We start from the raw sequence: 16,084 nt of genomic DNA on the forward strand, positions 1-16,084 counted from the left end.
AGATTGGGAGAGTCTGGAAAACAAACAAAATTTCGGAAGGAGCGGACTTCCGGTGGTGGCTGTGAAGGGAGTAAGTCGTGCACTTGGTGGCTCCCGCTCCGGTCGGACTTTTGGACCTTTTCCCCCGACCTTTTTGCGCTTTTAAATGCTGGATTGGAAAGTAATAGCATTCAGGCACTGAATCCATACAGAGGTGTATGGAACCAAGTAGTAGGAAGGATCGCAAACAGCTGAAGAAATGGACAAGCAAGGGCAAAGGGGAGGCTGTGAGGGAAACCAATATGGCCAATGTCCAGACCCGGGCACCGCCAGCTCAGCCGACAATGGAGCACCTGTTGCAGGTTATGCAGGAGCACTTCCTAGCACTGAAAAGTGATCATTTGGAGCCACTCCAGAAATCGTTTGACCGAATGGAGAAAAGGCTGGATGCCCAGGCTGAGCAGATCCAGGAGCTGGAGAAGACGGTGGAGGAGCAGGCGGACTTTCAAACGGTGGCGGACATGGAGATTCGAAGGTTCAGATACCAACAAAAAATGCTCCTGGAAAAGCTGGAAGACCTGGAGAACAGGTCTCGCCGGCAGAATCTAAGAATCATTGGCCTCCCGGCGGGGGCCGAGGGGCTGGATGCTGCCGTGTATGCGGCAGATATGTTCCAGAAGCTGCTGGGGAACGAGGTGTTCCCTCGCCCGCCGGAGGTGGACAGAGCACATAGAGCCAGGTGAGGCAGCCGCGGCAAGGGGTCCCTCACGAGTGATGGTGGTCCGGTTCCACAGGTTCCTGGATAAGGAGCGGGTTCTTCAATGGGCCAAGAGCACGCGGAGCTTCAACTGGGACAATAGCACCCTGTGCGTTTACCAAGACCTGAGCGCAGAGGTGGCCAGAAGGAGGGCAGTCTACAGGCAAGTTGAAGAAATGTTATATAAGAAGCAGGTGAAATTTGGGCTGCTCTATCCGGCGCGACTGTGGGTTACGCACGAGGGCCAGCACCATTATTTTGAGGAACCCGAGGAGGCAATGGACTTTGCAAAGAGGCAAGGGCTGGTCCTGAGCTGAGGACTCTTCGATTCATGTTGAAACTTTGAATTCTTCCTCTCTTGTTTCTGAGAGATGCCTACATGTTTTTTCATGCTTTTGTATCTTGGTTTTTATGTGTTTTTTTGTCTTTTTTCTCTTCATATCTCTTTTTCGCTTTTGTGTTTGTGTTTTGTTAGAAAAAGAGAATAGTTAGAATGGGTCGGATATGGGAGGTGTTTTTCGGGGAATTTTTGCGATCTCTTTCTGCGTTCAGAGAGGAATGGTTGACAGTGCCTGCTATTTTGTTTTGTATGACTTAAATTGCACTATTGTTGGGGCTGTCTCTGTCCTGTTTAGAGTAGTTGTGCAAGCAGGGTTGATTTGGGGAAGAGGGGAGGGGAGCCAGGGAACAATAGGTGAGAGACTCGCTGGCGCCGGAGTTGGGAGTCACCAGGCTAGCTGGGTGGGCTAGTCAACCGAAGCCAGGTTTGGGGGGGGTGTTCATTTAGCTAGTTTATGTCAGGGGTTAGGTTATAGGGTGGTGTTGCTCGTGTGGGGGGGGGGGGGGGGGGGGGGAGTAGGTCTGCTGACTATGTTGGAAATTGGGCATGGTAACAGTGAGGAGGTCGGGTGGAGGCGGCCAGGTGGTGGGCCAGAGTAAGCGTGACACATGGCTTGGGGGCTGGCCAAAGAAAAGAGATGGCTGATCGGCAAAGGGGGGTCAAGGTGCCCCCAGAGCAGGCTGATCACCTGGAATGTTAGAGGGCTAAACGGGCCAGTCAAGAGGGCGCGTGTGTTCGCGCATTTACTGGTTTTGAAGGCGGACATAGTCATGTTACAGGAGACTCATCTGAAAGTGGCTGACCAGGTCAGATTAAGGAAGGGCCGGATTAGTCCGGTCTTCAGTTTGGGGCTCGACACTAAGATCAGGGGGGTTGCAATCTTTATCAACAAGTGGATCCAATTTGAGGTGCAGGGCACAGTTGTGGACGGGGGTGGCAGGTGAGAGTAGTCCTGGTCAACGTGTATGCCCCTAACTGGGATGACGTAGATTTTGTTAAGAGTTTGCTGGGGAAGACCCCTGACTTGGACTCGCGCAAACTGATCATGGGTGAGGATTTTAACACAGTTCTTGATCCTGGCCTGGACCGGTCATGTTCAAAAACGGGTAGGGTGCCAGCGATGGCAAAGGAACTGAGAAGGTTCATGAAGCAAATGGGGGGAGCTGGCCCATGGAGATTTAGTCGGCCGTCGGCGAAAGAGTTTTCGTTCTATTCTCCCGTCCACAAGGTATATTCCCGAATCGATGTCTTTATCATGAGCAGGGACTTGCTGACAGGTATGACGGGTGCAGAATATTTGGCAATTACCATCTCGGACCATGCTCCACACTGGGTTGATCTGCAGATTTGTAAAGATAGCTTTCAGCGCCCACAATGGAGGCTGGAAGTTGGGCTGCTGGCGGACGAGGCGGTGTGTGAAAGGCTGAGGAAATGCATGCATAATTACCTGCAGGTAAATGATACTGGAGAAGTCTCCGCAGCGGTGCTCTGGGAGGCGCTGAAGGCAGTGGTGAGAGGGGAGCTGATTTCAATCCGAGCCCATAGGGACAGGACAGACAGGGCAGAAACGGACCGACTGGTTAAGGGAATTTTAAGGATGGACAGGAGCTATGCGGAGTCCCCGGGGCCAGAGTTACTTAGGAAACGACAGAGGCTGCAGACCGAGTTTGGGGTGAAGTCTACAGGGAAGGCCGTAGAGCAGCTTAGAAGGGCAAAGGGCACAATATACGAGCATGGGGAGAAGGCCAGCAGAATGCTTGCACAACTACGAAAGAGAGAAGCGGCTAGGGAAATAGGAACGGTAATCGATGGGTAGGGAAACCGGGTGGGGACCCAGCAGGACTGAACAAGGTGTTTAGGGACTTCTATAGCAAGCTGAACACCTTGGGACCCCCCACGGAACCGGAGGGGATGAGACACTTTTTGGACGGACTGACTGGGGGTTGGTAGACTGGCTGGGGGCCCCGATCAGGACCGAAGAAGTACTGGGGGGCCAGAAGGTCATGCAGTCGGGCAAAGCCCCGGGACCGGACGGATACCCGGTGGAGTTTTATAAAAGATTCTCCGAGATAGTGGGGCCGCTGTTGGTCAGGATGTTCAACGAGGCAAGAGACATAGTGGTCTTACCTGCGATGATGTCGCAGGCCACTATCTCGCTTATACTGAAACGGGATAAAGACCCAGAGGCATGTGGGTCCTATCGGCCGATCTCTAAGGAGGCTGCTCAATGTGATTATGATGCCCCCGGAGAGCAGGGAGGCAGAGGTAATGGTAGCAATGGATGCCGAAAAGGCTTTCGACTGGGTTGAGTGGGACTATTTATTGGAGTTGCTGGGACGTTTTGGGTTCGGGGTGGGATTCATTGACTGGGTTAGGCTGCTACATCAGGCCCCAGAGGCTAAATGAGGACGAACAGGACGACATCTGATTACTTCAGACTGCACCGCGGGACTAGACAGGGAAGCCCCCTCTCCCCACTGCTGTTTGCGCTGGCTATAGAGCCGCTGGCAATTGCTCTGAGAGCTTCAAGGGACTGGAAAGGGCTGGTCCGGGGGAGAGTGGAGCATAAAGTCTCGTTATACGCGGATGACCTGCTGTTATACATGTCAGACCCAATGGCGGGGATGGACGGAATCATGGAAACCCTGAGGGAATTTGGTCGGTTATAAATTGAACATGGCAAAGAGCGAGATGTGGGTAGTGCAGGCGAGAGGTCAGGAGAGTAGGCTGAGGGGGCTGCCGTTCAGGCTGGTAGGGGGAAGCTTCTGATATTTAGGGATACAAATAGCGCAAGACTGGGGTAAGTTGCATAAGCTAAACTTGTCCCGGTTGGTGGAGCAAGTGAGGGACGAGTTCCGGAGATGGGATGCGCTCCCGCTGTCATTGGTGGGGAGAGTGCAGACGGTGAAGATGTCGATTCTCCTGAGATTCTTGTTCATTTTTCAGTTTCTCCCCATTTTTATTCCGCGGTCCTTATTAAGAGGCTAGATAAAATTATCCTGGGATTTGTTTGGGTGGGAAGTCCCCACGGGTGAGGAAGGCGATGCTCGAGAGGAACTGAGGGGATGGGGAGCTGGAGTTGCCGAACGTTAGCAACTACTACTGGGCAGCTAACATAGCCATGGTAAGGAAATGGATGGCGGGTACGGGGTCGGTTTGGAGCGGATGGAGGCTGCTTCGTGCAGGGGCACCAGTTTGGCAGCCTTGATTACGGCGCCTCTACCGCTCCCGCCGGCACGATACTCCACCAATCCTATAGTGGTGGCGGCTCTACGGATCTGGGACCAGTGGAGGAGGCATATAGGGGAGGTGAGAGCATCGGTTTGGTCCCCAAACTGCGGTAACCACCGATTTGCCCCGGGGAATATGGACGGTGGGTTCCAATTATGGCGGAGGGCGGGGATTGCGTGGATCGGCGATCTGTTCCTGGAAGGGAGCTTCCCGAGCATGAGGGTGTTGGAGGAGAAGTTTGGGCTGGTGAGAGGGAATGATTTCAGGTACTTGCAGGTGCGGGATTTTGTACGCAGATTGGTACCATCCTTCCCACGCCACCCACCAAGGGGGATCCAGGACAGGGTAGTTTCCAGAGGAGAAGTGGGAGAGGGGAGAGTCTCCGACATTTATAAAGAACTAATGGGAGCAGAGGAGGCACAGACCGAAGAACTGAAGCTTAAGTGGGAGGAGGAGCTCGGGGGAGGGGGGGTGGGTGGAGATAGAGGACGGCATATGGGCAGACGTTTTGAGTAGAACAAACACGACCGCAACATGCGCCTGGCTCAGCCTGATCCAGTTCAAGGTCGTACATCGGGCCCACAGGACGGTGGCCCGGATGAGCAAATTCTTTGGGCTGGAGGACAAATGTGCTAGATGTGCCGGAGGACCAGCGAACCATGTACACATGTTCTGGGCATGTCCTAAACTAAGGGGGTACTGGCAGGGATTCCCGGACGTCATGTCCCGGGTATTGAAAACTAGGGTTGCAATGAGTCCTGAGGTTGCAATTTTTGGGGTTTCAGAGGACCCGGGAGTCCAGGAGGAGAAAGAGGCCGATGTCGTCGCCTTTGCTTCCCTGGTAGCCCGGCGACGAATACTGTTGGCATGGAGGGACTCAAAGTCCCCGAAGTCTGAAGTATGGCTTTCGGACATAGCGAGCTTTCTCGGACTGGAGAAAATTAAGATCGCCTTGAGAGGATCGCTGTCAGGGTTCACCCGGAGGTGGCAGCCATTCGTTGACGACTTCGCGGAGAATTCATCGTGAGCAGGGGAGGGGGAGGGGGGGTTAGGGTAGCGTAGAGTAGGGGGTTGCTTAGGCAGGTTCTTGCGAGAGGGGAGCCGATGCTTGCATTATGTTTTATTTGCTTTTTGTACACTACGGTATAATGTTGCTGTTTTATATGCCAAAAATACCTCAATAAATTGTTTATTAAAAAAAACTTCGGAAGGACCGTTATTTTAACTGTCTGTAATCGCCCTGCCAATGACAATGGGAGCGCATCCCACCTCCGAAAATCCCCCCCTCATCTGTTCTACCAGCCGCCCCAAATTCAATTTGTGCAGCCATTGGAGTACTAAAATACCTCTGCCCCAGAGAAAGCCTTGTTTGACTGATGGCTCAGTTCTCTGATCTGTGCTGTCCATTTCAGGATGTGTATGTAAAGTGGTTTCAAGGGTTTGGTATCAGTACTTCATATGGTCTGGATGGTTGGCACGTTTATTAACTTGCAGTGAAATTGGGCGGGGTTTTTGGACGCATCCACCCGGTGACCAGAAATCCCCGCCCTAGGTCACTGGACTTTTACATGGTCCCCGTCCCGTCCCTGGTGATCTTGCAGCGGGCACGGAAGAAAAATCCAGCCCATTACCTTTTTAGAACATAGAAGAAAGTTATGAATAGATTGCTTGTTCTTCCATATCCCACTAAATACTACAGGGTCATTGACCCACTATACACTTTCTGGAACCAATGGGCATGGAAAAGCCATAGCTTGGCCAGGGGCATGAGCGGCTGTAGTGGATGGGTGGAAGGGCAGAGCCTGATGTGAGCTACATGGGGGGGCCGTCGCGAGGCATGGGGTAGCATGAATTGGGCATCGGGAGTGTTTGGCGAGTGAGGGCTGGAGGGCCTTTGTGCTTTTATTTTAACTGGGACAGAGTCCCACAACATCAAGGTACACCTCCGCACCCAACAACCCCTGGGGCTGTCTCCAAACGTCTTCCAGGATTGGACTGAACTGACCCCAGCCCGTACCTGCAACCTGGCAGTTAAGATCCCATCTTTGCGGATGCTTTTTCTCAAGGTGGGCACGCCGAGCCTGGAATTTTCCCAGCTCTCGATACCTGCCGGGAGGATGAAAATCCAGACCATAGGCTCTGACTAGGTCTGAATAAGTCAGGAGATATTAAATGGATTGCAGTTCTCCTCCTCTGTAACCTGCCTCAGATCCTATTCAAAATGTCCCCACGGAACTGTTTTACTATTAATTTAGATTCTCACTGTATCTGCTTATCTAGTTGTTTCAGAAATGTTTTGCAAATGGCCTTGTAATGTCTAAAATGTTCCTGTAAATGCAAAGCTGTTTTGGTCATGGTGCTACAATATTTGATTTGATTTGATTTATTATTGTCACATGTATTGGTATACAGTGAAAAGTATTTGTTTTGTGCATGCTGTACAAACAATGCATATCGTGCATAGGGAAGGAAGGAGAGACTGCAGAATATAATGTTACAGTTATAGCAAGGTGTAGAGAAAAGATCAACTTAATACGAGGTGGGTCCATTTAAAAGTCTGATGGCAGCAGGGAAGAAGCTGTTTTTTAGTCGGTTGGTACGTGACCTCAAACTTTGGTATCTTTTTCTTGACGGAAGAAAGTGGAAGAGAGTATGTCCGGGGTGCGTGGGGTCCTTAATTATGCTGACTGCCTTTCCGAGGCAGCGGGAATTGTAGACAGAGTCAATGGATGGGAGTCTGGTTTGCGTGATGGATTGGGCTACATTCATGAGCTTTTGTAGTTTCCTGCGGTCTTGGGTAGAGCAGGATCCATACCAGGCTGTGATACAACCAGAAAGAATACTTTCTATGGTGCATCTGTGGAAGTTGGTGAGAGTCGTAGGTGACATGCCAAATTGCCTTGGTCTTCTGAGAAAGTAGAGTCGTTGGTGGGCTTTCTTAACAATAGTGTTGGCATGGGGGGGACCAGGACAGGTTGTTGGTGATCTGGACACCTAAAAACCTGAAGCTCTCGACCCTTTCTACTTTGTTCCCATTGATGTAGACGGGGGCATGTTCTCCACTACGCTTCCTGAAGTCGATGACGATCTCCTTCGTTTTGTTGACATTGAGGGAGAGATTATTGTCGTTGCACCAGTTCACCAGATTCTCTATCTCATTCCTGTACTTTGTCTCGTAATAATGCAAAAGAAACAAAAACTTGGAGCATCACAAGGTGAACATTGTTTTTCAGTTGTTCCGAATCAATGAAGCCAATCAATTGATGCAGTATGATCAGTGCTTGACCAGAGGACCTGATGGCTCAAAGGTTATGATTACACACTGTAGCATGAATGTGTATAAAGACTGGCAGTATTTTAAGGTAAAGTAAATGTTATTTTCTTTTAGCAAGACTAACGAGACTAAGGCTGGTCTTTTCTCTAAAAATGTGATTGATGGCTTGGGGGGTGACCTGGTAGAGAGTTCATTAAGATTATGAAAGGATTTAATGATGTAGAGAATATATTTTCATTTGTGGGGAGACCAGAACTAAGGAGCATAAATGTAATAAATTCAGTCATGAATTCAGGAGAAACCTTTTATGCCCTGCGAATGGTTAGAATATGGAACTTCAGTTTTCATGTTGTGATATTACAGAATGGGCCTTTTCAAATGTAATGTAACCCACTTGGTGATTTTGACACATACGTACAGCTACCACAAGGAGTAGATGAGGGGCGTAGCAATCAAGGAGAAACTAGAGAAATGCTTGAAGGAGAAATGAATTGAAAGTTATGCTGCTGGAGTTAGATGAAGATTGGGCAGGAGCAGACCCGTGTGAAGGATAAATGCTTGTACGCACCATTTGAGCTGAATTGCCTGTTTGTGTTCTGACTTCTGTGTAATTCACCCTTCCCGAAAATGTTGACATTCTTGCATTCATGTGTGCTCAATGCGCTCAATTATATTCAAAATTCTAATTTGTAATGAATTTGACATCAAATTTGATAATACTGCACCAGCTGAGCGCACCAATGCTGTCCTCTTAATGCTCAATTGTATTTTCAAATTATAATCTGTGATTAGCTCCCCACCAAAGTCAACTGCAGTGTATCCCACCTCCTAAGATCCCCCCCCCCTGGCCTCCTCCACCAGCTTTGTTAGGTTCCACTTATGGAGCCCGTCCATTCCCTCACTACCTGAATCCCCAAATACCTGAACCTATCCCTCACCACCTTTAATGGCATTCCCCCTAAATTAGCCCTCTGTCCCAGCTCACTCACCGGGAAAACCTTGCTTTTCCCTACTTTCAGTTTATACCCCGAGAACCCTCCAAACCTCCCCAACAGGCCCGTGATCCTTCCCATACTCTCCAGACTTTTCGAACCATACAGCAATAAGTCATTGGCATAGAATGACACCTGGTGCTCCCTCTGTCCCCAATAATCCCCGCCACTCCGCCGACCCCCTAAGAGCCATCGGCAGTGACTGGCCAGCACAAACAACAATGGCAACAGCGGGCACCCCTGCCTCGTACCCCTGTGTAAATCAAAGCTTCGCGAACTCAAATTATTCTTCCTCACACTCGCCCTTGGTGGCACATGCAGCAACCGCACCTATGCCACACATCTTGGCCCAAACCCAAATCTTCCCAGAACCTCGAACAAGTATAGCCACTCCACCCAATTAAATGCCTTCTCCTCATCCATGGACATCACCACCTCCGGTACCAGAGCACCCGATGGATTCAACAATCTTCTTATATTTCTTGCGAGCTGCCTGCCTTTCACGAAGCCTGTATGATCTTTTGCAACCACCCCTGGGACACAATCCTCCATCCTCCCCGCCAACAACTTAGCCAAAACTTTCACATCCGTGTTCAATAGTGATATGGGTATATACCACCCGTAATGGGCCAGGGCTTAGAAACTCCAAAGTGTATTATGAAACTCACCTGACCTATAACTTTTATGTTGAATTGGGCTAGGATGAGCACATGAGCCTTCACTTCAGGTGTGATTCATCAGACTTCATAGGCGCTTTTATCAAAACAAAGTTTATTATAAGAATGTAGTTAACACGTATAAAACAGTTAGCAAGATATTGTTCTCAATTACAAACATGAAAAAATACACAACAGCTACAGTAATCTATGTATATAACTCTTAATGAATCCCCCTTAGTAGCTGTTCCAATTCAAATGATAATCCAATAAACCTAAACCCTTTCAAGGGTGTGGCCCAGCACACTGTAATCTCACTTGAATGGGACTGGTCCTTTCCCTCAGATCCAGCCTCCAATCAGTAGATTCAAAACTCCTTTCGCAAAGCAACTCTTATCTTTAAAGTTACCAAGGCAGTTTGCTTCAAAATAAAAACAGAGAAAACAGGGAAACGCTGTTTCCTCCTTCTGCAGTCCAAAGCAGCAAACCAAAACTGAAACCCAAAACGCTAAACCCCTCTCACCTGACAGCCACAGTCCAGCTCCGCCCACAAAAGACATCACTGAAGCCGTGCTACTAGCCATGTGGTCAAACAAAACCTTCCTTAAAGGGACACTCACATGACACATCCACATTCTTCCCCTTTTTTGGGATTAACGTAATTACTGCCTGCGTCATCATCCCCTGCAGCTCCCCCTTCTCCAGCGCTTCGTGGAACGTCCCCAGCAGATGTGGTGCCAGATCCATCGCAAACTCCTTATAAAATTCTGCTGGGTACCCATCCGGTCCCGGGGCCTTCCCCGACTTCATGCCCCTGATACTATCCAGCACCTCCCTCAACCCCAACGGCTCCTCCAATGCCTGCCTCTTTGCTTCTTCCACCTGGGGAAACCAGAAACTGCCCCATGTCCTCCTCCTCTCCCCTGGGTCCGCCTCGTACAGTCCCTGGTAATACTCACTGAACACCTCATTTATCTTCCCCAGCTCCAACACCACATCCCCAGTTTGTATCTTCAATATTTCCCTGGACGTGGCTTGCCCCCGCAACTGCTGCGCCAGCATGCCGCCCACCTTCTCCCCATACTTATATTGCACCCATCTTGCCCTATGTAATTGCTCTACCGCCCTCACCTTTGTCAGCCTATCAAATTGCCCCTGCAACATTTTCCTCCTCACCAACCCCTCTCTATTGGGCAGCCTCGAATATTCCCTGTCCACCTCCACTATCTCGCTCACTAGACGGTCATGTTCCTCCCTCCTTTCCTTATCTGCACGAGCCGTAAACAAAATAATTTCACCCCGGACCATTGCCTTCAGCGCCTCCCAAAAATGGCCGCTGACACCTCCCCATTCTGATTCAACTCCACATACTCCTTAATCACTGCCCACACCTTATCACAAAAACCTCCATCCGCCAACAACCCCGAGTCAAACCCCCACCGTGGCCTCTGCTCCCATCCCGGTCCATACAAAATCGCCTGCCAGTGGGGGTCATGGTCCGAAATATCTATCCCCGCGTACTCTGTCCCCTCCACCCCAACCAAAATCTCCTGGCTCACCACAAAATAATCAATCCTCGAATACACCTTATAAACGTGCGAAAAAAAGGAATACTCCCCCCGAGTTCTGAAAGCCCCATGGATCCACCATACCCACCCTCTCCATAAACCCACTCAGCAGCCTTGTCATTTGTAACCTAACAATCGACCTGGGGCTCGACCTATCCACCCCGGCTTCAGGACACAGTGAAAAATCTCCTCCCATGACCAACTGGTGCGTGACCGAATCCGGGATCGCTGCCAGCCACCCCTTCATAAAACCCACCTCATCCCAATTTGGGGCATACACATTTACCAACACCACTGGTGTCCCTTCCAATACCCCACTCACAATCACATACCTCCCACCCGGATCCCTCCCTCCTTCACACTCACGAATCCCATTTTCTTGCTCATCAAAATGACCACTCCCCTCAATTTCGAATCAAACCCCAAGTGGAAAATCTGCCCAACCCACCCCTTCCTTAACCTAACCTGGTCCTTCACGCGGAGGTGTGTCTCCTGCAGAAAGCCAACTCTCGCTTTCAAGCTCCTCAGGTACGTGAATACCTGCGATCTTTTAACCGGTCCATTAAGTCCCGGACGGTCCATGTTACCACCCTTAGACAATTTCAGACATTGTTAGTTAGTGTTGAAGCTATGCTGGAGCAGCTTGGCTTCGCTGCAGCTAGTTCTGAAGCACAAATTTTCAGTACAGTGGTTGGGATACTGTCAGGACTCATACCCTTTGCAGTATCCAGTGCCTTCAGCCATTTCTTGATATCCTGTGGAGTGGGTCAAATTAGCTAAAGACTGGCAAATGTTGAGGATGGGAATATTGGTGGAGATTCCCTTGTATCATTCTTTTCCCCATCTCCCAGCCTTATCATCTTACCCCATCCTCTGTACCTTTTCTGTCCAATCTCAATATTAGTTAGATTGCTATATTGTACGGTCATGGAATTATAGAATTTACAGTGCAGTTTCTTCATAACGTCTACATATTTGTATTTACAATGGTACCTGAAAACATTTGAAATGAACCAACATGTCAATAGCACTGTCACGAGAGTGAGCACAGCAGCTATTCTGTGCCCACAGCATCCCACAAGTGACCATAAGATGAACAGGCAGTCTATCTCTTTTTAGATAGAATTGGTTGCGAGGGAGATGTTAACTGCAGACATTTTAATGCTAATTCTAGGCTGAAAGCGGCTTAGTTTAATCAACCATAACTCTCCGATTGAAAGTGGCCTGTCTACCTTTTCTTTCAGACTTTGCATAGATTCACACACATTCCCACGGGCAAGTGTTTAGACCGCTCCGAGGTTAATCACCAGATTTTCATCTCTGACTGCGACTCTGCAAAGACAACACAAAAGTGGGAAATGAACAACCTTCTCGCAGTGTAGAACTATGGTGGAAGCTGGTCATCGTTAGTCATATATATGTACAAGATGGAGAATTATCTGTATATTGCTGCAAAAAATTGTACAGCTCAGTGTGTAAATATTTTTGACACCTTTTCAATGAAGGATCCAGATAAACTGTGACAGTTAATATGATAGGCAAAATCATGTAATTACAAAATTACATTATAATTTTTTTGTTACCTTGAAAGTTCTTAAATGTTTATAACTTATTCTGCTGTCATCTTGAGACATGTTGCACCTTAGTAGTAAGGTGCAGCCCTATTTTTGGGGGGATTACACTCAGGGGTGATGAACAATGGTGACTTTTCCTCAATAGGTTTGTTTCAATGGGTGCGTTAGCTCAGGGTTGTCGATTTTGCCCCGGTAAGGCAAGCACTGGAATTTGAGATCTGAACGTTCCAGTTTGATTTATATTTGGTGCGCACAGCCTGAGAATTGTTTTCGTTTACATGATGTTTTGTCCAAGACCTTCTGTTCAGTTCACCCCATCCAACCTCAGATGCTCAGAAGTGATTATCAGTGAGGCCCCGATGGCTCACCTCATTTTCGAACCTTCCTGAATGGAGGGGTGCTGCAAATTTTGGTATGATCCTGGAGAAACCCTAAAATGTCAGCCGCTGAAAAGAAAGCCCGTCATTATTGTGGAAACCATTGATCAGTGCGGTATGCCAGAAATAATGTCTTTTTAAAACAAGTACAGAAATATGACGTGGGCAGGGATCCCGGTGACTGTGTGGGCTCGCTAGTAGTACCCCAGGCCATATCTATCCTTGGCCCAGATTGTAAACCTGTATTGTAGCTCTTACGGATTTTATTAGTCACAGAGATTGATGAGTCCCCAAATGTGTTTCTGATTTTCAGCAATAGTTTCAACCCATTCATAAAATCTCTTAAATCTCTGCCGTGGGCATGCTTGGCCCATGTTTTGAGCCTTTCTTGCTTTGCTGCTGTCCAACAGTGGAAGCCAAGATGCCACAGCACTGCTTTTTAACCACCTTATTTATTGAAAAAATTCATATGTATCTTAAGGAGAGTGTTTTTGTTTTTGTTCCTGAATTTGTGATGGCATTTTTGAAGCATCTTGGGATCCTTGCTCAAGTTTCCTGCACATGGATTCTGCCAAATGATTTTCTGTGTACAAATATATTAACACCTGTCGTTGGGAAAATTAGCTAATCTTGATAAACTCTGTGCCGTATTAAAATATATTTTTCTATAATGAATGTTGGTAGGAATAAAGCTATTTAACTTAGTACGTTAATGTAATGGCTGCAGCAACTGATCACAAGAAATAATTAACTTATTGTTTCCTGAGCACTACCACATGAAGAAAACTGAACGAGCCTGAAATTCCGTGAAGATGCTGTACTATCCGAGTCTGTGCTTCACTCCAGCAGTGCAATTGGATAACAAGTTCAAAATTCATCTGCCAAAACAGATCCTTTTGTATCTGACCCATGTTTTACATTGTTATACAAGCTGATTTTTCACTGTTTGGGTTTTGCAAACTGTTCATTCATTGTAAATATTCTCTAAAATGGGTAATTTCTATACAGACTGTATAACTGGGAAGGACAGTTTAATGGGATGAAAATTATATGGTTGTCAAAAAATCAAACAATAGTTCACTCTGCTGTAAATTTGTTCTGGAGTATTCACGAAGCCAAATAAATCTGACTACCACACAATCTGAGTAGCCTTTGTCAGCGTGACTGGTGAACACGGTTCAAGAGCTCATACATGGAATCATGTCCAGTATATAAAATAGTCACTAATAAATCCAATAAGTGCAGTGTTAGAATGTAACTCTCAACCCACACTTGGGAGCAGTTGAGGCAAATAGCAAAGTTGGATTTAAGGCAAAGGTAGAAAGCAATAGAACAGTGGTCCTCAAACTTCCTTTCTGAAGGACCCCTTTTCAAATGGACCTCTATCTAAATTATATCACTCAAAATATTGAAGAGCTACATGTTTAATGACATAATAACACATTTAAGAAAACAGGTATTTGTTTACAAATATCACTGAGATGTGTGTACCTCCTTTTTACGGCAAAATCTGCATCTCCTTGGCTGCAGCCCAGAGAGGAAAAACACCTAGAGCCAGGGAAGAACAGTACCAGTGTAGGAACGAACCTTGAAGATAGGAGCATGGCGACAGCAGAGCCTGGATCAAAGACTTAGGAAACGGGGAAAGCAGGAGCATAGGGACAACAGAGCATGGATCAAAGACTCGGGGAATGGGGAAAGCAGGAGCATAGAGACAACAGAGCATGGATCAAAGACTCGGGGAATGGGAAAGCAGGAGCATGGGGACAACAGAGCATGGATCAAAGACTCAGAACGGGGAAAGCAGGAGCATAGGGACAACCGAGCATGGATCAAAGACTCAGGAAACGGGGAAAGCAGGAGCATAGGGACAACAGCATGGATCAAAGACTCGGGGAATGGGGAAAGCAGGAGCATCGGGACAACAGCATGGATTAAAGACTCGGGGAATGGGGAAAGCAGGAGCATAGGGACAACAGCATGGATCAAAGACTCGGGGAATGGGGAAAGCAGGAGCATAGAGACAACAGCATGGATCAAAGACTCGGGGAATGGGAAAGCAGGAGCATGGGGACAACAGAGCATGGATCAAAGACTCGGGGAACGGGGAAAGCAGGAGCATAGGGACAACAGAGCATAGATCAAAGACTCAGGAAACGGGGAAAGCAGGAACATAGGGACAACAGCATGGATCAAAGACTCGGGGAATGGGGAAAGCAGGAGCATCGGGACAACAGTATGGATCAAAGACTCGGGGAATGGGGAAAGCAGGAGCATAGGGACAACAGCATGGATCAAAGACTCGGGGAATGGGGAAAGCAGGAGCATGGGGACAACAGAGCATAGATCAAAGACTCAGAACGGGGAAAGCAGAGCATGGATCAAAGACTCGGGGAATGGGGAAATCAGGGGCATGGGGACAGTGCATGAATCAAAGACTCGGGGAACGGGGGAAAAGCAGGAGCATGGGAACAACAGCATGGATCAAAGACTCAGAACAAGGAAAGTAGGAGCATGGGAACAAAGCGTGGATTAAAGACTCAGAACGGGGAAAGTAGGAGCATGGATCAAAGACATGGGAAAAGCAGGAGCATGGGGACAGCAGAGCATGGATCAAAGACTCGGGGAACGGGGAAAGCAGGAGCATGGGGACAACAGACCATGGATCAAAGACTCGGGAAACGGGGAAAGCAGGAGCATAGGGACAACAGCATGGATCAAAGACTCGGGGAACGGGGAAAGCAGGAGCATGGGGACAACAGACCATGGATCAAAGACTCGGGGAACGGGGAAAGCAGGAGCATGGGGACAACAGACCATGGATCAAAGACTCGGCGAAAGCAGGAGCATGGGGTCATTCCTGTATGTTACTCTCACTATAGCCCATCTAAGAGGCCAGCCCCTGTATGGGTGGACTATCTGAGAAGTCCACACAGATTCCCAGGAGGTTGTGGACCCCAGTTTGAGATGGACTGGAATTGATGATTGTGCGAACACAGTTGGATGAAGAGAGGTTAGACCAGTTGGATTAAATGGCCTGATAATGTGCTTTACATCTGTGTAATTATATGGATATGGTTTTCCTCACTTTGTTCGACCTTCATACACAAACAAGAAATATTGGCATCACGAGGTTCTGGGATTAAGCTGTGATACATCTCTTGCAGCATCACATTATCAACCTCTTAACAAGTCTTTGGTGTACTTCTTCCTTCTGATGTAGCAAACAAATCCATGGGAATGATCCTTTCCTCTTACCCAGCTGGAGAATAATGCAAGATGAGTAGTTTTAATTGAAAGTTACACTGTTAAGGACAGGAGGGTGATTGATTTAAA

The 16,084-nt window shown here is 48.1% G+C and overlaps 1 protein-coding gene across 3 annotated transcripts in view; it reads left to right on the plus strand.

The window, feature by feature from the left end:
- Positions 1-13,888, plus strand: part of galnt7 (UDP-N-acetyl-alpha-D-galactosamine: polypeptide N-acetylgalactosaminyltransferase 7) — a 186,613-nt gene extending 172,725 nt beyond the window's left edge. For all 3 annotated transcript variants that reach the window (XM_072515757.1, XM_072515759.1, XM_072515758.1), the window contains 2 exons: positions 7,541-7,669; positions 12,042-13,888. In XM_072515757.1, the coding sequence (XP_072371858.1) occupies positions 7,541-7,669; positions 12,042-12,179 (267 nt within the window). In that variant the 3' untranslated portion in view covers positions 12,180-13,888. The remainder of the gene's footprint in view (positions 1-7,540; positions 7,670-12,041) is intronic.
- Positions 13,889-16,084: the final 2,196 nt, after the last annotated feature.

Source organism: Scyliorhinus torazame, chromosome 9 (assembly GCF_047496885.1).
Source record: "Scyliorhinus torazame isolate Kashiwa2021f chromosome 9, sScyTor2.1, whole genome shotgun sequence".
Classification (NCBI taxonomy): Eukaryota; Metazoa; Chordata; class Chondrichthyes; order Carcharhiniformes; family Scyliorhinidae; genus Scyliorhinus; species Scyliorhinus torazame.